Raw genomic sequence first — 24,275 nt, 5'->3', positions numbered from 1 at the left:
CATTTGATTTTATCTAACTTAATGTATTGTGATCAACCCTCCCATCCAACTATCAATATTCTGTTAAGTTTGAGCATAATTTATGATAATCACTCTATAAGTATTATCATTATTATGATTATGTTTTTGATGTTGTTACGACTGTCATTATCACTTCAATGGCTTTATGTGCTGTGGGTGTGTGCCCCTCTGCTCCCATCAATGTGGTTTTGGCAGCACCTATCTGAGCAGGTGTGAGTTGATGTGCGAGAGCAGTGAGCACACTGTCATTTACTGGCACTGTTACACAAGGACATCCCACTCCTCTGTGTGGCTATTCCCAGCCACGCTACATTAATTAGCCTATATGGTCAACGACGTCCATAAACTTCTGACTTTTGTGAGGGTGTGTAATTATCGGGTGTACATCACTTCATAATGAATAGGTCAACCGCAAATAATGAATGCTTTACAAATATTGAGTCCAGGGCATGTTACAGGGCGGATAAGAGAGGAAAATAATGTTTTTTCTCTCTCTCCTTTGTCTCGTTCTGGTGCCCAACTTCTCTCATCGTGGCCCGGCAGAGAGAAAGGAGAGCTGGGAGGAAGTGAGATCGCCACTGACAGGAAGTGTCTGTTCGAGGCAGATCCTTGGATAGGCAGCTGGAGCCGGAGGGACGACAGCTCCGCTCCTCGAGAAACCTTTGATCAATGAGTCTGTCGGCGATGACAACGGAACACCTGCACTCCATCAAAAGGGGTTTCCCCCAGTAACAACTGTGTGGACAGCCACCAATCAGCAGAGATTAGGTTTGGCTCTCTGTCCTATCAGGCTGTTCAGGAAATGTAGACACTGACAGGATATCTAGGCTGGAGATTCTACTGTATGTGAACTGGAAGTTAGAAAGATGAAATCGAACTAGGTTTTGAAATAGAATCGATATGGAGATATACGTGCATGTAACCTACAAATACTCTATACGATTTTAAGTGCTTAATTAGGTATATGCCATATGGGAATAGACATGTCACTTTACAAAATATCTATATATTGAAAAAAAATGTAAAAGTGTTGGCTTACATTATGTGATGCTACAGTAAAAACTGAAACTGAAAACACCTAAATAATCATGTTCTTTTAGACACTTTCTCTTTACAAAATGAAATAATGAATGAGTCAACCTGATGTGGCATACTATTCTGGAGCCGTCAACAATTTACTTTGCCCTTATCAAGAGTTTAACAAAACAGGACATGTAGCAAAGGTCAATTTCTAAACAGTGCCTGACTTTGGTCCAGTAGCAGATAGAGAAAAGCCAGTGCCATGCAATGCTGCTAACATTCTGAGGGGACATTCTCGTAATAGGGTGAGAAGCTGTTTGTGTTTCCCGACCATATAGGCTATAAATAGGCCCACTTGCATGCACACACAACACACAGTCTGCACTAATAGGCTCTGTCAGAGACGAAGAAGAGGCACTTGTATCAGAGAAGCTGATTTCAGGAGTGGCAAGGGTACTGAAAGCAATATCCTGATAGGCCACCTCCACCATTATCACTCTGTCTCCTCTACATAGCCAGCCCTGTGAATCTTTGAACACTGTGGGTAAGTCCAAACATACAGATGCAGTCAAATATATTGGCAACCAAGACATGTACAATGCAGTGCAATGGAGCAGAATGTTCTGATTTGTCTTTTCAAAAACTAGTTGAATGGCTAGTTTAACCCAGTAGACACCTGCAACTTACCACAAATAAATTACCAGTAAACGAGAATCCCTTGCCTCCAACAACATTCATTTGAAGTTTGAATAATTTAGTCCAGGCCATTTTGGTGAATTAAAAATCTAAAGTTCAGTTAAGATTTTCTTGTTGCTGTATATTTGAAAATACGCATGAGCACCAAAAAAGAAATAGAAAAATAGTGAAGAAATAGTGAATTTTGAAGAAATAGTGAATTGTGCAAGGTGCCAATATATTGGTCGCATCTGTATCAACTGTGTGTGTGAGAGAGGGGGAGGACAGAAAGAGAGAGAGAGAGCAAGAGAGAAAAAGAGGGATGTGTATAACTCAGTTTCTGAGGGAGTCTAATGCACCATGTTTGTAGGATTGGTGGGGAATTGAGAGGACAGTCTTTACCCCTCATGCATTTACAGATCTCCTGACCCGTTAGTAAACGCTTGGGCTTGGGAGTCTGCCCTAACATAGTACGACATTTTATTCTCAGAAAGACTTCCTTTGCAATGGCTTGCCTCAAATGACTATTTTACACCCAATAATCTGAGTGTGGCAGAGCATTCCATAGGACCATCTGTCTGTTGGGTGGAGAAAGAGGGGTAAACACTACAGGGTGTTGCCATGTTGCATGTACAGAAGCAGTCATGCACATCTCTCACATAAAGCATAGTGTACTCTTTGCAAATCACTCTACAAATGTGTACAGAATTTTTATTGTAATTTACAATGTAAGAATTTACAACGTAATGAGAGGAACCTAATTGAGCATTTGATTTACTCTCTCTCTATCATTATGTTCAATGACCATTGAATTCTCAGTAGAAGCCAAAACTCACAGGACAAGATCCACTGTTGCAGGAGATAACCCTGGTTTCCCCACAGGACAGTGTAAATGCCTACGTGTATGTAGGGCTGGGCGATATGGCCAAAATGTCATATCACAGACTGTATTTTACAGTATGTGCTATTGCCTTCAGGATGTAGGACTGAGGAGCTGTGGTAATGCAATCTCTATTCATGTCTTTCCTCCAAACATATGGCATTTCTGGTCCTAACATAGCTTACATAAACCTGGAAGTATCCAGTGATCTCCAAAAGTATTGGGATATTGACCATTTGTTGTTGTTTTGGCTCTGTATTCCAGCACTTCGGATGAAATTATACAATGACTATGAGTTTAAAGTGCAGACTAGCAGCTTTAATTTGACTGTATTTTCATCCATATCGGGTGAATCGTTTAGAAATTACAGCACTTATGTACACTGTCCCCCAATTTTAGAAGACCAAACATATTGGGACAAATGCACTTATATGTGTATTAAAATAGTCAAAAGTTTAGTATTTGTTCCTATATCCTAGAATGCAATGATTAGACGCAAATGCATTTTGGATGCATTTGCTGTTTGTTTTGGTTGTGTTTCAGATTATTTTGTGCCCAATAGAAATGAATGAAAATCACCCTCAAATTAAAGATGACAGTCTGCACTTTAACCTCATAGTCATTGTATCATATCAAATCCAAAGTGCTGGCGTACAGAGCCAAAACAAAAACTAAATGCTTCACTGTCCCAATACTTTTGGAGCTCATATGAGTCGGCTATGGACTATATATAAAAGCTAAGTATGAGGTATAAAAGTAAGTATGATGGTGATATGAAGTCTCTGTCTTCATTCAATTGTCATACGAGGCCTGCCATGTCAAATTACAATCACAAATGGACTCTGGAATAATGACTTCCTGAAGGACTAAACAAAATGTCACTGGGTATCACTGGGTGTAACAATATGACTAAAGTGCAGTGATATCATTGGCTACCCCTGGCTATTTAAATGCTCCTCCCCCCAAAGATACAAACCATCACACCGTGAAACATAGCAGAATGGGTCGTCGAGGGCTTCATTAGCAGAGCTTGATATTTCTAATTAAATGACCAGGGACACATGAAAATGAGCCCTCCCATGTTCATAATTAGTAAATTATGGCCGCCATTAAAGCAAGGAATTATAGGGGATTATTGTGGGGGGAAATGAGTGAGACATACTGCTGCCGCATGGCAGCTGAGGATGTTAGCCATCTCCATCCATCAGCTCCCCCCATTTAGATTCTGTCAATGGCAGCAGGGAGGGCGCTGCCAAAAGTCTCTTCATTCTTACTCCCCACTCGTTCAGTGGAATCATATCCGCCGGTACAGAGGGAAAAAATGGTCTGTTGTCTAGATGTGTCTAACGGTGTGTGTGTGTGTGTGTGTGTGTGTGTGTGTGTGTGTGTGTGTGTGTGACAGTGGTGCAGTGGAGAATAAACACATAAAGACCGGTTACGCACCTTTTTATTTTGCCTGAGTGTTAACCCACTTTTATTGAAAGTATAGGGAGTGTTACTTTACTCACCATGAACGGCGATCAGCGTTTACACACCTATTTTTTTTAACACTACATCACTGGTGTGTGTGTGTGTGTGTGTGTGTGTGTGTGTGTGTGTGTGTGTGTGTGAGCGAGAGTAAGACTGACATTTTCCTTGTCTTTCCCTACACTAGGGGTAAGGGAAGAAACAGGGATAGTGCTTTCTTGGCAAACAGTGAGATCTCTCTGAAAGTAAGGATGCAACCTGGACTCAGGTGTAGACGTAACATAGTAAATGTAAATCTGAGACGCTCCAATAATAATAATAATAATGTTGTAATTTGCCGACCCATCCACCCTGACCAACCACTCGACTTTCGTTTTTTGCTTTAAGTAACCTTATGTAACCAACCATATTATACTGAACAAAAATATAAACACAACACGTAAAGTGTTGGTCACATGATTCATGAGCTGAACTGAAAGATCCTATACATTTTTCATACGCACACAATGCAGATTTCTCTCCAATTTTTGTTTACAAATTTGTTTACATCCATGTTAGTGAGCATTTCTTCTTTGCCAAGATAATCCATCCACCTGACAGGTGTGGCATATGAAGAAGCTGATTAAACAGCATGATCATTCCACAGGTGCACCTTGTGCTGGGGACAATAAAAGGCCACTCTAAAATGTGTAGTTGTGTCACACAACACAATGCCACAGATGTCTCAAATGTTGAGGGAGCGTGTAATTGGCATGCTGACTGCAGGAATGTTCACCAGAGCTTTTGCCAGAGAATTGAATGTTAATTTTCTACATAGGCTACCTCCAACATCGTTTTAGAGAATTTGGCAGTACGTCCAACCGGTCTCACAACCGCAGACCAAATATAACCACCCCAGCCCTCCACATCCGGCTTCTTCACTTGCGGCATCGTCTGAGACCTTCCACCCAGACAGCTGATGAAAATGAGTAGTATTTCTGTCTGTAATAAAGCCCTGGCTCCCACTGTTGGAGTGGCCTATGCCCCTGCCCAGTCATGTGAAATCCATAGATTCAGCCTAATGAATTTATTTCAAAGGACTGATTTCCTTATATGAACTGTAACTCAGTAACATTTTTTAAATTATTGCATGTTGCGTTTATATTTTTGTTCAGCATAATTTGAGTGTGCAGGATTTACATTTACTATGTCACGTCCAGTCTATGAGACCAGACTGGCTGGGACACAAATCTACGGTTTAAAGACACCTCTAATTACCATCAACACTCTACCCTTTACAGTACATTCTTGATCCATCTTTCCGGGCATTAATTTTGTTCCCCAGTGATACTTCTGTAGTTAGTAAACCAAAGTCCTTATGTCCATGACACTTTATGTCTCTATCCTCTGGTTTATCCTAGTCTCACTAGTAAACATAATGATTATTTCTATATGGGAGGATCTTGGTAAACATAAGTGAGACCACAACAATATCTCTCTCCTTCTCATTCTGCAACATTTGTAGACCATAAGGCCAAATGCCCACAGTAGCAGTAAACACATTATGTCAGCAGCTCTCACCTCGACACACGGTGCCGTTCTCCACTGCCTCGTGCCCAGCCTTGCACATGCAGCGCCCGATGGGCACCATCCACTCCCCGTCCCCGTTACAGTAGAGCTTGATGGGCACGTCCACCTCCTCCCCGTTGGGCACACACACGCCCCGTGCTGCCACCAGGGAGGTGCTCTCCGCCCCTGACAGGGTCTCGGGGAACACGGCGCCGTTCAGGACCACGCGGGGGCACTTCCTGTAGAAGATGCGCACGGCGATGAGCGACATGCAGCCGCCATAGTCTTGGAAGGCCAGATAGAAGCCTTGGCGTGACACAGGGCCAAAGCTCCGTACCTCTGTGTTGATTTTCATCACCCGGACGCCCAGATCCACCTGGGAAAAGCTCTCGTCGGCTGCGATAGTGTCCACCTTGATCCAGGGATTTTCCATCCAGGCCGGGGACAACTTATTGGCCGTGTCCGAGTCCGTCTCGTAGTAGTAAAGGTTAAAGGTTTCCTTACAGGAGCCGGGGACGCTGGGGATGGAGCTGCAGTCCCGCACCGAGAACTTCATCTCCACGTGGATGCGCTGGGCCCCTCGCCGGCTGATGTACTTGGTGCGTACCCAGTTGTTCTGGTTGTTGTCAAAGACATTGCACACCTGGTAAGTGCGGATGGTGTTCATGTTCTCGTCGTATCCACTCACCTCCTCCCACTGCCAGGGACAGACAGAGCAAGAGGTCAGTTTAACATCCATGACCAGTGACAACAAGTCATCAGTCAACGTATTCATTTAACAGGACACTTTATTACTGTTCAAGGGAATAAAACCCCCAAAACCCATATTATGGTTATTATCACAATAAATGTGGTAACAATATGATATGGCCATATGATATGAAATTTAATTGAAATACATAAATCATCCAATTGGACACTTTCGGACAAGTTTCTAAGTTACAAAATCCAATTGAATAAACTGTCAGATAACATTTTTATCAGATAAGATTGCTATATTTCTGCATTTTAATTTAGACCTTTGTCTATGTAACTTTTTCTGCATGTGAAAAATGAATAAATTAGAAGGGCAAATGAGCCAGACTTCACACCTCTTCAAAATTACTAACACAGTCCGTAGCAGTGGAGGCTGCTGAGGGGAGGACGGCTCTTAATAATAGCTGGAACGGAGCGAATGTTATGGCATCAAACCATGTGTTTGATGTATTTGATACCATTCAACCTATGCGGCTCCAGCCATTAGCACGAGCCCTCCTCCCCAATTAAGGTGCCACCAACCTCCTGTGGACCGTAGATACCAAACATAAAATAGTACATTTTCATGTCAGACAATTGTCTTCCTGGGCTACCTTGTTCAGAGGCTTGCACAAAGAGCTGACACTCAGACTATTTAGCAATAAGACTCCCTTGAAATATCACTTGGTTTGCGGCTTGACCTGCTTTCACATTGTTTATCTTCCTTACATCACACACACACTTGATAAATGATTAATTTCAGTATGACAAGACAATCTTCCTTCAGCATAATAAATAAAACAATTTTGCAATTCCTCAAACTCCCACCTTTCCATTTTACAGAAAAGGCATCCGTAGGCAAATTTCCCCCAAATCACTTTGACTTAGAAGTTTATTTTGATTAACTCTAACCCCTACACCACGGGGAGGTTGGCATTTATTGTCATGAATCTTGCCTGGAGGCAGCTCTACAGAGTGGTCACTAGCTGGCACAGCCACAAAGTCATAAAATTGGATTTTAAACCCAACTCTAACCACACTGCTGACCCTAATGCCAAACCCTAACCTTAAATTAAAACCAAAAAGCACATTTTTGTTTCCATTCATTTTTACAATATAGCCAATTTTGATTTTGAAGCTGGCCCATCTAGAGGAAATCACTCAGTTCTGCCTCCAGGGCAAGACTCATAACAATAAATGTCAACCTGCATTTCACACAAGCTGGTTGATGGTCTTTTCCTGCCTAAGACCTGATATACAGTATTACTGCCCCTAATTGTATTCCCAACAACAGTGCCGTATGAACATGGTTGTAAACAAATAGGGTTAAGTATTAATTCATGATATACTGTTGTTGTTGTTCGACATTGGCCTTCTCATGTTGCTGCTACTGGAGACGATCCAAAAAGGGATCTGCAAAATTACTAAAAGTTTTAAAAGTTAGTAAAATGTTCTACTCACCCCCAATGCTGGGTAGATAGTCCATCCCAGCTCTGCTGTTGCCGTCGTAGAGTCCATGAGTATTTCTACAGAGAAATCAAGAGGTACAAGTTCATGTACTATTAAAAAGCACAACTGCAAAACAGGGCGCCCCGTACAGCAAGACACATGTTATTGTCATTGTGAAATATTGTGAAGAGAAAATAGTAGTCTGTTTCTCTAGCCACAGGTTCATCCTTTCATCCTTCGATAGAGGGTTGTAACAGGGCTACCTATCCCCTCTGCTCTTCGCTTGATCTCTGGATTCTTTCTGTATTTCTATGGAGTCTTTACCTGTATATCTCTGGAGTCTTTACATGTACACAACCGTTCAAAAGTTTGGGGTCATTTTGACATTTCCTTGTTTTTGAAAGAAAAGCACATTTTTTGTCCATTAAAATAACATCAAATTGATCAGAAATACAGCGTAGACATTGTTAACATTCTAAATGACTATTGTAGCTGGAAACGGCAGATTTTTTATGGAATATCTACATAGGCGTACAGAGGCCCATTATCAGCAACCATCACTCCTGTGTTCCAATGGCACGTTGTGTTAGCTAATCCAAGTTTATCATTTTAAAAGGCTAATTGATCATTAGAAAACCCTTTTGCAATTATGTGAGCACAGCTAAAAACTGTTGTCCTGATTTAAGAGGCAATAAAACTGGCCTTCTTTAGACTAGTTGAGTATCTGGAGCATCAGCATTTGTGGGTTAGATTACAGGCTCAAAAGGGCCAGAAACAAATAACTTTCTTCTGAAACGCGTCAGTCTATTCTTGTTCTGAGAAATGATGGCTATTCCATGCGAGAAATTGCCAAGAAACTGAAGATCTTGTACAATGCTGTGTACTACTCCCTTCTTTCGAACAGCGCACATTGGCTCTAACCAGAATAGAAAGAGGAGTGGGAGGCCCCGGTGCACAATTGAGCAAGAGGACAAGTACATTAGAGTGTCTAATTTGAGAAACAGACGCCTCACAAGTCCTCAACTGGCAGCTTCATTAAATAGTACCCGCAAAACACCAGTCTCAACGTCAACAGTGAAGAGGCGACTCCGGGATGCTGGCCTTCTAGGCAGAGTTCCTCTGTCCAGTGTCTGTTATTTTGCCCATCTTAATCTTTTCTTTTTATGGGCCAGTCAGAGATATGGCTTTTTCTTTGCAACTCTGCCTAGAAGACCAGCATCCCAGAGTCGCCTCTTCACTGTTGACGTTGAGAATGGTGTTTTGCGGGTACTATTTAATGAAGCTGCCAGTTGAGGACTTGTGAGGCATCTGTTACTCAAACTAGACACACTAATGTACTTGTCCTCTCACCCAATTTTTCAGTTTGGCTGGGCGGGCAGCTCTAGGAAGAGTCTTGGTGGTTCCAAACTTCTTCCATTTAAGAATGATGGAGGTCACTGTGTTCTTGGGGAACTTCAAATGCTGCAGAAATGTTTTGGTACCCTTCCCCAGATCTGTGCCTTGACACAATCCTGTCTCGGAGCTCTACAGACAATTCCTTCGACCTCATGGCTTGGTTTTTGCTCTGACATGTACTGTCAACTGTGGGACCTTTTATAGACAAGTGTGTGCTTTTCCAAATCATGTCCAATTAATAGAATTTACCACAGATGGACTCCAATCAAGTTGTAGAAACATCTCAAGGATGATCAATGGAAACAGGATGCATCTGAGCTTAATTTCCAGTCTCATAGCATTATTTCGAGTCTCATCTCATGTATTATTTTTAATACATTTGCAAAAAAAAAATAAAAAATGTTTTTGCTTTATAGCCTATTGTTTTATTGTTTTTTACTTTCCTAAAGCAATAACTGTCCACTTCATGGTTCACCAGTCGGAGATATGAGCGCCAAATGCCTCTGGGCATTGCATGCATATAAACCTATAGGGCTAGGCATCCACTGTATGATACCATTTTTTTTATATAAATATAACGGAAAAGAAGTTTAGTCCTAGTCCTAGAGCAACCAGAGAAAGATAAGAGATATTCCGGCTCCGTGTTTCCGACAACGACATGCATTTCTTTATAGGCTACCTCTGCTATACAGATATAGGCATTGTGGCAGACCAGGGGGTTTGGTCAAGATGTTTACACAGATTAGACACGGACAGAATTGTATTAGCTCGGTTTCAAGGGTGTTTATTTAAATAACAAACAAAGAGAAAATAATAGGTCTCCTCCAGGAGACCTCTTCCGGGATACTGCCTTCTGGGCTCCGGGGTCTTGCTGTATCCTGTGGGGAACAAAACCGAGCTCCCTCTGTTATCTCTGGTACTCTCTTCCCCCAGTCCCCACTCCCGTCTGCTGTCCTTCTTGCAGCTTTATGGGACTTGTCCAGCTGGTGAGCAATCAGCTCCTTGATTACTCACCAACCACAATCAGCCCCAATTAGTCCTGGCTGGAGAGCCCGTCGAGACCTGGCACATCCAGCAGAGGGAGCCATCGGCGTGTGATGTGGACTCTGTCTGTCACCAGGCCTCGACGAGTCTCCCCCTGGTGGCTAACCTACTGTACATGGAGGCCCCCCCCCACACCTTAGCTCTGTCGGGGAGGGGGGTGTCTTCAGTGCGACGTATGTCTCCCTTCTCGATAGGGCATCCCCGTTCCCATGCTTCGCTCCAGATATGTACACAACAGAAAACGAGAAGCGTTGAAGGGACAATAACCACCTGGTGACCCGATCGTTTGTGTCCCTTCCCCTGGCCATCCAGACCAGGGGAGCATGGTCTTGAGTGTCTAGCGCCCACTTCACCACTAGGCAGTCTTTCTCGACAATAGAGTACCTTTTTTCTCTGGGTCTCAGCTTTCGGCTTATGTACATGATGGGGTGCTCCTCCCCATTATGTACCTGGGACAGGACGGCCCCTAGTCCCATGCGTCCGTCTGGACCAACATTGGTACCTAGAAATTGGGTGTTACGAGAATCGGATGGGTTCACAGCGCATCCTTTAGGCGCCTGAATGCCGCTTCGATCTCGCCCGTCCATTTCACTGTTTACGGGAGGCAGACCCTGGTTAGATCGGTAAGGGGGAGGCTATAGCCGCAAAGTTGGGGATAAACCAGCTGTAGTATCCTGCCATTCCTTGGAAGGACTTGACGTGTGTCTTTGTACGTGGAATGGGCAGTCACATACCGCATGGACCTTCCTCTCTTGGGGTTTGACGTTCCTCCTGTCCAATCAAATACCCCATGTACTCCACCTCCTCGAACCCTAGCTTGCATTTCTTGGGGTTTGCTGTCAATCCAACCTTGGCTGTAGATATCATCTAAATAGGCCGCTGCGTACTGTTGGTGGGGTTGGAGGACTCGGTCCATCAGGCGCTGGAACGTGGGCGGGGGTCCGTGGAGACCGAATGGGAGCACCCGGTACTGATATAAGCCCTCCGGTATCGAAAACGCCGTCTTCTTCTGGGAGGAGGCTGCCAACGGTACCTGCCAATATCCTTTGATCAGGTCGAGGGTGCTGATGTACTGGGCCTTTCTTAAATCGGTCGATGAGCTAGTCCACCCTCGGCATGGGGTAGGCATCGAACAAGCTGATGTTGTTCACACCCCGGAAGTCATTACAGAACCACAGGCTACCATCCAACACAATGGAGTTGCACCATGTGCTGTTGGACTCTTCGATGAACCCCATCCTCAGCATAGCCACCACTTCCTGCTTCACTGCCTTCCTTTGGGCCTCGGGGATCCGACATGGCCTCTTTCGTATCGTTTCCCCTGAACTGGGTGCGAACGTGGTGTTCAATGACTGCCGTGTTCCGATCGACAAGCTCCTGGAGCGTTTGCTTCTGGGTCGGGTCGAGATCCTTATTGCTTGGGACCACCACTTGTACCGATGGCATCCTGGGTCCTGACCATAACACGGCCAAGGCTGTCCTCTCGTGTCACCTCTTCAATAGGTTAACGTGGTAAATCTGTTGGGGTTTCCGCTTCCCCGGCTGCTGTACGCGGTAATTGACAGGTTCCAGCTTCTCTATCATCTCGTACGGCCCATGCCATGTTGCCAGCAACATACTTTCTGCCGTGGGGATTAAGACCAGCACCTTGACTCCCACCTGGAATTATTGTGTCTGGGTTCCCCAATTGTAGACTTGGGCTAGGGCGTATTGGGCCTTCTCCATATGTTCCCTTACCACTGGCCATATGGCTGTCATCTGCTCCCTCATCATCTCCACGTGTTCTACCACACTGCGTCAGGGGGTCAGCTGGGCTTCCCATACCTCCTTGGCGAGGTCCAGTAGGCCACGTGGCCTCCTCCCATAGAGGAGTTCAAAAGGGGAAAACCCGGTGGATGACTGGGGTACTTCTCGGACCGAGAACATTAGGTAGGGTAGTAGCTGGTCCTAGTTTCTCTCATCCTGCTCGATGACCTTCTGACAGCATTTGATTGAGCGTTTTATTGAACCGCGCGACGAGCTCATCTGTCTGCGGGTGAAAGATGGCGGTCCGGATCTTTCATTGGGTGGGACATGAACTCGGTACCTTGGTCAGTCAAGATCTCGTTCGGGATGCCTACCCAGCTAAAGAGGTGGAACAGCTCCTGTGCGATTCCCTTGGAGACCGCTGCCCGTAGGGGAATGGCCTCGGGATACCGGGTGGCATAATCTACTATTACCAAGATGTACCGGTGTCTTCGTGCCGTTTTTACCAGGAGTTCCACTATGTCCATGGTGATGCGTTCAAAGGGCCCCCCGATGATCGGTAGGGGGACCAGCGGGTTTTGGAAGTGGGCTTTTGGGGCAGTAATTTGACACTCGGGGAAGCTGCGACAATAGCCTTTCACGGCCATCCTCATCCCAGGCCAGTGGAACCGGGCGGCGATCTGTCCCGAGTCTTCTCCATTCCTAGGTGCGCCTCCAACAGATGGGTGTGGGCCAGCTGAAGAACGGTTCCCACGTACTGTCGGGCAGCAACAGTACCTCTCGAAGTTCCCCTTGTTGGCGCGACACCTGATACAAAAGGTTATTCTTGATTTGTAAATGGGGGTATCGCCAGTCACTCACCCCCGGGAAGTAGCTGGTCATCCACCACTATCACTTGGGCTGCGACGGATTTCAAGTTTGTATCCTCCCAACTTGGCAGTCCCGAAATGTCTGCTCAGTTGGCCTATGGCGGGTGTCTTGGCTGGTCCCTCGAAATTGATGAGGGGGAGGATGGGCTCCTCCTCCAGATGTTCACCAGGGGGGGGGGGGGGGGGGGGTCGGGGTCTGGCGCCCCCTCAGACTCCGAACCTGTACATAAGGGTTTGTCAACCGCTTGTTTCCGGGCTGTGCGGGCGAACGGGTCATCCTCACTCTCGTCTCCTGCCGGCTTGTACCTTTTTCCTCAGCTCATGCCTCCACAGCGGACAATCTCGTCCCACGAGGAGGGGTATCGGCAACTCCGGCTCGGCACCCACCATCATCTGGCAGCTCCCTTGTGGCGTCACGATGTTGGCCTGTACGGTCAGATACCGCTTGGTGTCACCGTGGACACAGGAAACGGACATCTCCCTGCCACGTTCGGTCACCTGGGCCAGCAGGCTTGTGGCTACGAGCGTAACTACACTTCTGGAGTCCAATAGAGCTTCACTCCTCCTTGTAGCTTCCTGATTTCCTCAACGAGGTGGACATTTTGTAGGCGCTGTTCCTCCAGCGTTTGTTCCTGAACTGCCTGCTGTGCTTGTTGGGCACGGATGAACTGAGCGATCAACTCGTACAGTGGGGGAAAAAAGTATTTGATCCCTTGCTGATTTTGTACGTTTGCCCACTGACAAAGAAAGGATCAGTCTATAATTTTAATGGTAGGTTTATTTGAACAGTGAGAGACAGAATAACAACCAAAAATCCAGAAAAACACATGTCAAAAATGTTATAAATTGATTTGCATTTTAATGAGGGAAATAAGTATTTGACCCCCTCTCAATCACAAAGATTTCTGGCTCCCAGGTGTCTTTTATGCAGGTAACGAGCTGAGATTAGGAGCACACTTTTAAAGGGAGTGTTACCTGTAAAAAAGACACCTGTCCACAGAAGCAATCAATCAATCAGATTCCAAACTCTCCACCATGGCCAAGACCAAAGAGCTCTCCAAGGATGTCAGGGACAAGATTATAGACCTACACAAGGCTGGAATGGGCTACAAGACCATCGCCAAGCAGCTTGGTGAGAAGGTGACAACATTTGGTGTGATTATTCGCAAATGGAAGAAACACAAAAGAACTGTCAATATCCCTCGGCCTGGGGCTCCATGCAAGATCTCACCTCGTGGAGTTGCAATGATTATGAGAACGGTGAGGAATCAGCCCAGAACTACACGGGAGGATCTTGTCAATGATCTCAAGGCAGCTGGGACCATAGTCACCAAGAAAACAATTGGTAACACACAACGCCGTGAAGGACTGAAATCCTGCAGCGCCTGCAAGGTCCCCCTGCTCAAGAATACATATACAGGCCCGTCTGAAGTCTGCCAATGAACATCTGAATGACTCCTGGTGAGTGTTGTGGTCAGATGAGACCAAAATGGAGCTCTTTGACATCAACTCAACTCGCCGTGTTTGGAGGAGGAATGCTGCCTATGACCCCAAGAACACCATCTCCACCGTCAAACATGGAAGTGGAAACATTATGCTTTGGGGGTGTTTTTCTGCTAAGGGCACAGGACAACTTCACCGCATCAAAGGGACGATGGACGGGGCCATGTACCGTCAAATCTTGGGTGAAAGCCTCCATCCCTCAGCCAGAGCATTGAAAATGGGTCGTGGATGGGTATTCCAGCATGACAATGACCCAAAACATAAAGGAGTGGCTCAAGAAGAAGCACATTAAGGTCCTGGAGTGGCCTAGCCAGTCTCCAGACCTTAATCACATAGAAAATCTGTGGAGGGAGCTGAAGGTTCGAGTTGCCAAACGTCAGCCTCGAAACCTTAATGACTTGGAGAAGATCTGCAAAGAGGAGTGGGGCAAAATCCCTCCTGAGATGTGTGCAAACCTGGTGACCAACTACAAGAAACGTCTGACCTCTGTGATTGCCAACAAGGGTTTTGCCACCAAGTACTAAGTCATGTTTTGCAGAGGGGTCAAATACTTATTTCCCTCATTAAAATGCAAATCGTTTTATAGCATTTTTGACATGCGTTTTTCTGGATTTTTTTGTTGTTATTCTGTCTCTCACTGTTCAAATAAACCTACTATTAAAATGATAGACTGATCATTTCTTTGTAAGTGGGCAAACACACAAAATCAGCAGGGGATCAAATACAAAACAGGGGGTTTGGTCAAGCCGTTTACAGAGATCAGACACGGACAGAATTGTATTAGCTCGGTTTCAAGGGTGTATATTTAAATAACAAACAAAGAGAAAATAATAGGCTCCGGGATACCGTCTTCTGGGCTCCGGGGTCTTGTAAGTTGCTTTTCACTATACTCTTTCTCCTCTAGCTTTTGCTTTACTTCAATAAAAAAGGCCTCCATCTACGCAATCAACAGTAGCCCAGGCCAAGGCTCCTTTCACTCGCACTCGCCAGCAGCAGGCGCATGTGACGTGAGCAGCCGGAACCAGTTTCAGCTGGACATAAGCTATATGTTTTATTGTGTTGCAATTGGCTGAAACAGATAACAAGCTCACGCAGTTTTCATTGACTCACACACATTAAATTAACAGAGGACGGGTCCAATCGGGTCCAGTCAGTACATTTATTTTAATTGCACATACCCGAAACTCATGCCAATTATATCAGACTCGACCCAGATCCGAGACAAAAGTCTAAATTTAGGACCCGGACCCGCTTGGGTCCCAGGTCAGATCTCAGAATTTAGTGCCTGTTGGACCTGTGAAGACCTCTATTGTGCAGTCGCTAAGGGGGACACAGGGACATTCTGCTGCACCTCAACCGCACTTGCTACAGAAGGAAGGGTCATGGATGACTCTGCCCGGTGACATCTGCTCTGTCTTGCCCTCGTCCCCCCCTCTCTCTCACTCTTCCTCACACACAGCAACACCAAAAAATACAAACAGCGCCATCAATCTATAACTATAACCAATCCATAATAATTGAACGTCAGTATCCAGACACACACACACACACACACACACACACACAGTAAAGCTCATAATCTCTCATCTTACTACCCCCACCAGAGGGGGGAGGGCAAGTAGGCCACAATTCGCCCAGTGTAGACTGACACATTTTAAATTATTCACAGGGTCCTATCAGTGCAGTGCTGCTGAGTGATGAGATATATTTAAGCCTTATATGGTGGTAGGGAATACAGGGAGGGGGACAGGCTACAATATACTTATACAGTGGTAGAACATGGGTTGTTCTCTGACTATGCAGACTGAGCACCCTTCTCTCTCTTGCAAAATTGAACTATATGGAAACTATACTTTGGGGGGGAAAGGGTTAGTTGTTTATCAAGTGTTTATCCTCATGACAACACACTGCCTGGTACCCCCACATCTGCTGTTGAGGACAACGACTTATGGAAAGCCATGAGCATCAATGGCCGGTCCACAAGGACACTGAAATACAGTCTGCCACCCTAGAGAATCGACACTCGAGTCGCCATGCTAGGGCCAGGATTTCGCACTGGCAATAAAAAACCCAATCAGGAAAATCTCCTGCTTTTAACCATTAAAAAAAAAAAAATTCCCCCCAGTCAGGTCACATGTTCAGGAGAAAAACAGCCCCAGATGATCTCTCTTTAGCACACCTCTGTCTAAAACTCTCGACTGATGGACAGAGAGGAGAGATGGGACACACTATACAGTACATTATGATATCCATTATCAGAGGAACCTCAGTCTGGTTTCTCTCCAGATTTATTTTGTCTTTGCCACTGTGCTGCTGCTTGGTCTTTGGGATCTAGGCTAGGTTATTGTTGATGTAACAATGATATATAAATAGACTTTGATTGATTGACAGATTGCTTTGTTACACCATTGGTTGCTGAAAAGGGCAAAGACCATGGCTGACCCTGAGTTCTTAGAGATGGATCACAACATCATGTAGTTACTCTATACTTCATCACGTCTAATGATCATTGATCTGAGATTCTTCTAACAGTACATGTGAACCAATATGGACCTAGCTAACCACCTACTGTACTATTTGATTATAGTGAAAACACAGAGGCAGAGTGAAAGTACAAACAGATAGGCAAACCTACTGTTTGCCAAACAGAGCCAGCTCAGAGTGCTCGGTCATGACATTGAACAACAAGACAGGTGCATAAAATCGATCACACAACCGTGCAATCTCCACAGACGAACATTGGCAGTAGAATGGCCCGTACTGAAGAGCTCAGTGACTTTCAACGTGGCACCATCATAGGATGCTACCTGCCTGAATGGATAGTGCCAACTGTAAAGTTTGGCGGAGGAGGAATAATGGGCTTGGGCTGTTTTTCATTGTTCAGGCTCCTTAGCTCCAGTGAAGGCAAATCTTAACGATACAGCATACAATTACATTCTAGACGATTCTGTGCTTCCAACTTCATGGCAACAGTTTTGGGAAGGCCCTTTCCTGTTCCAGCATGACAATGCCCCCGTGCACAAAGCGAGGTGTATACAGAAATGGTTTGTCGAGATCGGCGTGGAAGACCTTGACTGGCATGCACAGAGCGCTGACATCAATCCCATCGAACACCTTTGAGATGAATTGGAACGCCGACTGCGAGCCCGACCTCACTAACGCTCGTGGCTGAATGGAAGCAAGTCCCCACAGCAATGTTCCAACATCAGTGGAAAGCCTTCCCAGAAGAGTGGAGGCTGTTATAGCAGCAAAGGGGGAACCAACTCCATATTAATGCCCATGATTTTGGAATGAGATGTTCGACGAGCAGGTGTCAACATCCTTTTGGCCATGTAGTGTATTTTTTATAACCAGAAAGTCTTTGTAACCAGCATTAGCACAACAAATTCCACATTAGAATGTTATAATGTCAGCAATATATGAGACCAAACATTAAACTAGACCAATATGAACCAGGATCTAGTGTCCATTACTATATCTGTGTCAATTACATTACCACAAATAACCACAATGGTCAACGATTCCAGTTTCATGTAAGCCACCTGTGGTAGAGAGGGAGTGGAGTAACAACAAAAGATTTAAAACTTCCCATAATCAACTGATCAGAGAGGCTAAAGGACATCAATAAAATGTAATTCTATTTGTCACATGCTTCGTAAAGAACAGCTGTAGATCAACAGTGAAAGGCTTACTGTACTTAAAGAAATAATAGACAAATAATAAAATGAGGAATAAATACACAATGAGTAACGATAACTTGGCTATATACACGGGGTACCAGTACCGTGTTGATGTGCAGGGGAACGAGGCAATTGAGGTAGACACTGTATGTACATATACATGTAGGTAGGGATAAAGTGACTAGGCAACAGGACAGATAATAAACAGTTACAGCAGCGTATGTGATGAGTCAAAAGAGATAGTCCCGCAGGAGGTCTTCTGCCTTCTGGTAGGCCGTCATTGTAAATAAGAATTTGTTCTTAACTTACTTGCCTAGTTAAAAAAAAGGTTAAATACAATAAAAATAAATGATATAATAAAAGGGTCTATGCAGATAGGTAACCAATAGCTACCCGATAGCTACCCGGACTATTTAAATAACTAATTAGCTGTCTTATGGCTTGGGGGTAGAAGCTGTTCAGGGTCCTGTTGGTTCCAGACTTGGTGCATTGGTACTGCTTGCCGTGTGGTAACAGAGACAACAGCCTATGACTTGGGTGGCTGGAGTACATTTCTAGGGCCTTCCCCTGACACCGCCTGGTATAGAGGTCCTGGATGGGCCCCAGTGATGTACTGGGCCGTACACACTACCCTCTGTAGCGCCTTGTGGTCAGATGCCAAGCAGTTGCCATACCAAGCGGTGATGCAGCCCGTCAAGATGCTCTCAATGGTGAAGCTGTAGAACTTTTAGAGGTTCTGAGGGCCCATGCCAAATCTTTGCAGCCTCCTGAGGGGGAAGAGGGGTTGTTGTGCCTTCTCCACAACTGTGTTGGTGTGTGTGGACCATCATAATTCCTTAGTGATGTGGACTCCGAGTAATTTGAAGCTGTCGACCCGCTCCACTACATCCCCGTCAATGTGTGTGAGGGCGTACTCGACCCTCGGTTTCCTGTAGTCCATGATCAGCTCCTTTGTCTCGCTGATGTTGAGGGAGAGGTTGTTGTCCTGGCACCACACTGCCAGGTCTCTGACCTCCTCCCTATCGGCTGTCTCATCGTCGTCTGTGATCAGGCCAACCACTGTAGTGTCGTCAGAAAACGTAATGATGGTGTTGGAGTTGTGCGCGACCATGCAGTCGTGGGTGAACAGGGAGTACAGGAGGGGACTAAGCACGCACCACTTAAGGGCCCCCATGTTGAGGGTCAGTGTGGCGGATGTGTTGTTGCCTACCCTCACCTTCTGGGGGAGGCCCGTCAGAAAGTCCTGGATCCAGTTGCAGAGGAAGGTGTTCAGTCCCAGGGTCCTGAGCTCAGTGATGAGCTTGGAGGGCACTATGGCGTTGAACGCTGAGCTACAGTCAATGAACAGCATTCTCACATGGGTGTATATGACATTACAACAGTAAACATTTTATAGTCAAGCTCAGACAAAACAATTGGTCCGCAAATCAGTTCTGAACACAGGGAACCACTGTTGCTTCCAATTAGGCCATTTTCCGGGTGCTCAGTTCCTGTTAGTATCAGTGTGGATTAATGAGGAGCTGTGAGGAAGCGGCGAGCCAGGTGTTGGTGCTGCCGCTAAATGGGAATAAAGAGGCCAGGGGCAGTGACCCACTAAGAATTCCCATGGACTGAGCCAAGAGGGTTAGGGAAGGGAGCGGGAGTCTGAGTGGAAAGGATGGGTCTATGTGGATGCTAGCTACAGCTCTCCATGTCATACAGTAGCTAACACACAAGGCTCAACACTGAAGGCATGCACAATATGATGAACTGTAGCTGCGTTAGCGGACAGGGGAAGGGGGGTGACATTAGTTACTGCGTGCCACACTTCTTTCATGACTAGACATGTGTCATCAAGGCTCTTCAGTTTCAGTCCAACTGAGTGTGCACAGTATGTTGCAGAGATCGTGTTACACACAACACATGGAAGGCTGTTAAAGCTGAGTATTATAAATTCTGTAAGAGATAAAGAGGTTATCTAAAAAATAAAATACAACGTAATATCTAAAATTGCAATGCTATGTTATGTGTGGTAAGGTTAAAGGGTTTTGAGGCTGTTCTCGCTAAAATAAAACTATGCACGACAAAGCTAACTCGCCTGTAATGTGTAACATAAACAAATCCACCATTATCTACCGCCCAATAAATATTTTTAAACCAGAATTAACAATGTGAGAGGGAGAGGGGAGTAAAGTTGTGGTGGTCTCTCTGCCTCTCTCTCCCACTACCTCTTTCTCTATGTCCCCCTCCCCACCAGCTGACTCCATCTGTCCCTGCATTCCTACAATATAGAAATCACTCTCTCTCGCTCTCTTTCTCTCCATATTTCAATGAAAAGTAGGGCAACGAGGAGGAGAGAGTAGGGCAACTTAGTCCAGCACACATAATCCTTGCAGGCTGTGCCATGCTCTGTACGCCACACTGGATTAAACCCAGGGGACACATCCCTGGGCTTCACTCACTGGGTTTTATGTTACTGTGCATCCCGCCGCACCCGCAACTCTCAGTCCCACATTTCAAATGTATCAATTTTATGGCCCTGATTCTTCTGCTGCTTTTATATTAACACTGGAAGGGAACATCTCAGAGTTGTGTCATGTTTCACTATAACATGCACAGAGACCCGCCTGCATTGTAGAATGCAACTAAATGGACCAAATCATCTTGGCTCATGCATGTTCTGCAAAGGCAAGCAATCGAATCAAAGGGCAATGTATATACCCAATTTGGTTATGATGGTAAGACATAGTGAAACTGTATACTGGACAGTTTAGGTTTTACAAGTTTTCACAAGTTTAGAAGATTTTTACCAGACGGGGAATGGAGCTTCTAATATCAAAATAAATGAATTACATCGAAGCATGTGATATTGCATCCAGAGTGGGCATACTCAAGACCAGTGCTTGTGAATTTAAAAACAGTTTTATGTAATATGACATCTTTAAGATCATTGTCTACTTTCCCAAGAGGAATAATGGTAGATTTCATGGATAGCTCTTGAAACTTGCTGAATAATTAATGGCGGGTTAACTAATTCACAGCATAGCCTTGATCCGACGTGACTTGCTCCAGTTGAAAAGCTTTCACCACCTCCCTGCCTGCCCAAGTGCCCATACTCTCAGTAAGTGTCACAACTTCCGCCGAAGTCGGTCCCTCTCCTTGTTCGGGTGGCGTTCGGCGGTCGACGTCACCGGCCTTCTAGCCATCGCCGATCCACTTTTAATTTTCCATTTGTTTTGTCTTTGTCTTACACACCTGGTTTCAATTCCCCAATTACTTGTTCATTATTTAACCCTCTGTTCCCCCATGTTTGTTTGTGAGTGATTGTTTATCTGTTCATGCATGCACACGTTAGGCTGGTTACACTGGGTTATGTTAAACCCTTATTTGTATTTCATGTTAGTTGTTCCGTGTGCTTTTGGGTCGCCAAATAAAAGGCTCCGTTTTGCTGCCAACTATCTGCTCTCCTGTGCCTGACTTCCTACAGCCCTTCACGCATACCTTTACAGAATCACTCACCCATAAATGGAGTCAGGAGGAGCAGACGGCCCCCCTTTGGCGGTCGAGAAGCACGTCCAGCAGCACGCGACCATGTTGCAACGTCCGGGCACCGACATGGATCGCGTGCTGCAGACGATGGATATTTACATTTACGTCATTTAGCAGACGCTCTTATCCAGAGCGACTTATAAATTGGATAGATGGGAGAGAGAAGGAGGTCTTCCAACGCCTCTACCAGCCCCACTACAGCAGGCCCCACTGTCCACCCCTCCTTCGCCCGGTTCCAGCGGGATTCGGCTCTCGCTCCTGAGGGAGTATGATGGGACGGCTGCCGGATGCCAGGGGTTCCTACTCCAGCTGGAGCTCTACCTGGCAACCGTCCACCCGGCTCCATCAGGACGTGAGAGCGTGTCCGCCCTTGTCTCCTGTCTCTCAGGCAAAGCCCTGGAGTGGGCCAACGCCGTATGGAGTGAAGGAGACGCGGCGTTGGACCATTACGCAGAGTTCACCCGCCGCGTTCGGGCAGTTTTCGACCACCCGCCTGAGTTGAGCGGCGGGTGAACGTCTGTTCCACCTGAGGCAGGGGACGAGGACCGCGCAGGATTTCGCTTTGGACTTCCGGACCCTGGCCGCCAGCGCGGGATGGAACGACAGGGCCCTGATCAATCACTACTGGTGCAGTCTGCGCGAGGACGTCCGTCGGGAGTTGGCCTGCCGAGACACCACCCTCACGTTGGACCAGCTGGTGGACCTGGCCATCTGGCTGGACAACCTGCTGGCTACCCGTGGACGTCCGGATCGGGGCCTGTCAGTTCCATCCCCCAGCACCTCCGCTCTGACGCCCATGGAGCTGGGAGGTGCTGCGCTTAGGGCGACCGGAGGAGGGGCCATTCCCTGCACCATTTGTGGCCGCAGAGGGCACACTGCTGGTCGGTGCTGGGGGGGGTTCCTCAGGGAGTCGAGGCAGCAGGCAGGGCACTATCGTGTCACCCCAGGTGAGTCGGCACCAGGCTCACCCAGAGCCCCCTGTTGCTCACATGTATGTGTTTATTACATTTCCTGAGTTTTCCCTGCATTCCCAGCATAAGGCGCTCGTAGATTCAGGCGCAGCTGGGAATTTTATTGAGCCTTCATTTGCCCATAGTTTAGGGATCCCCCTTGTTCCTGTGGATATGCCCTTCCCTATGCACGCCCTAGATAGTCGACCATTCGGGTCAGGGCTGATTAGGGAGGCCACCGCTCCACTAGACATGGTTACGCAGGAGGGTCACAAGGAGAGAATCAGTCTCTTCCTTACTGATTCTCCTGCGGGGCTAAACACCCTTTTCTCATCTGGACTGACCACCGCAATCTGGAGTACATCCGGGCGGCGATGAGACTGAATGCTCACCAGGCAAGGTGGGCCATGTTCTTTACCCGTTTTGTTTTCACTCTGTCCTACAGACCAGGTTCCCAGAACGCTAAGGCAGACGCACTGTCCCGGATGTATGACACAGAGGAGCAGTCCATGGATCACACTCCCATACTTCCGGCCTTGTGGGAGCTGGACGCGGACATCGAGCGGGCGTTACGCACAGAGTCCACTCCCCCCCAGTGTCCAGCTGGGCGTCTGTACGTTCCGTCTGCTCTCCGCGACCGTTTGATCTATTGGGCCCACACGTCACCCTCCGCTGGTCATCGGTCGGACGGTGCATTGCCTTAGTGGGAAGTACTGGTGGCCCACCTTGGCCAAGGACGTGAGGGTTTATGTTTCCTCCTGCTCGGTGTGCACCCGGTGCAAGGCTCACAGGCACCTGCCCAGAGGGAAGTTACAACCCCTACCCGTTCCACAACGGCCGTGGTCACACCTGTTGGTGGACTTCCTGACGGATCTTCCTCCCTCACAGGGCAACACCACGATCCTGGTCGTTGTGGATAGTTTTTTTAAGTCCTGCCGTCTCCTCCCTTTGCCCGGTCTCCCTTCAGCCCTACAGACTGCGGAGGCCCTGTTCACTCACGTCTTCTGGCACTACGGGGTACCTGAGGACAGTCTCTAATCGGGGTCCCCAGTTCCCTTCCAGGGTCTGGAGGGCATTCATGGAACGTCTGGGGGTCTCGGTCAGCGTCACCTCAGGTTTTCACCCCGAGAGTAACGGGCAGGTGGAGAGAGTGAACCAGGATGTGGGTAGATTTCTGCGGTCATGTTGCCAGGACCGGCCGGGGGAGTGGGCGGTGTTCATTCCCTGGGCAGAGATGGCCCAAAACTCACTCCGCCACTCATCTACTAACCTCTCCCCCTTCCAGTGCGTACTGGGGTATCAGCCGGTTCTGGCACCGTGGCATCAGAGCCAGATCAAGGCTCCTGCGGTGGATGAATGGTTTAAGTGCTCGGAGGAGACCTGGGACGCAGCCCATGTGCACCTGCAATGGGCCGTGAGGCGGCAGAAGGCGAGCGCCAACCGCCGACCGCCACCGCAGTGAGGCCGGGTCTAGCTCACAACCCGAAACCTGCCCCTCCGCCTGCCCTGCCGGAAGCTGGGCATGCGGTTTATGGGGCTATTCAAAGTCCTGAGGAGACTGAACGAGGTATGCTACAGGTTACAGCTTCCCCCAGATTACCGTATTAATACATCGGTCCATGTGTCTCCCCTCAGGCCGGTGGTGGCTGGTCCACTCCAGGAGTCTGAGGTGCGGGAGGTTCCTCCGCCCCCTCTGGACATCGAGGGGGCCCCAGCGTATGCTGTTCCAGCCATCCTGGACTCGAGGCATCGGGCGAGGTGCCTT

At 46.9% G+C, this 24,275-nt stretch overlaps 1 protein-coding gene across 5 annotated transcripts in view; it reads right to left on the bottom strand.

Moving 5' to 3' along the window:
- LOC115168268 (ephrin type-B receptor 2-like) overlaps positions 1–24,275 on the bottom strand; it is a 57,339-nt gene that overhangs the window by 17,890 nt on the left and 15,174 nt on the right. For all 5 annotated transcript variants that reach the window (XM_029723380.1, XM_029723382.1, XM_029723381.1 and 2 more), the window contains exons 2-3: positions 7,808–7,872; positions 5,624–6,308 (exon numbers count right to left, since the gene is read on the bottom strand). In XM_029723380.1, the coding sequence (XP_029579240.1) occupies positions 5,624–6,308; positions 7,808–7,872 (750 nt within the window). The remainder of the gene's footprint in view (positions 1–5,623; positions 6,309–7,807; positions 7,873–24,275) is intronic.

The sequence above is a fragment of the Salmo trutta genome, chromosome 30, assembly GCF_901001165.1.
Source record: "Salmo trutta chromosome 30, fSalTru1.1, whole genome shotgun sequence".
Classification (NCBI taxonomy): domain Eukaryota; kingdom Metazoa; phylum Chordata; class Actinopteri; order Salmoniformes; family Salmonidae; genus Salmo; species Salmo trutta.
The sequence above is the reverse complement of the archived record's forward strand: the minus strand, read 5'-3'. Positions and strand labels throughout refer to the sequence as shown.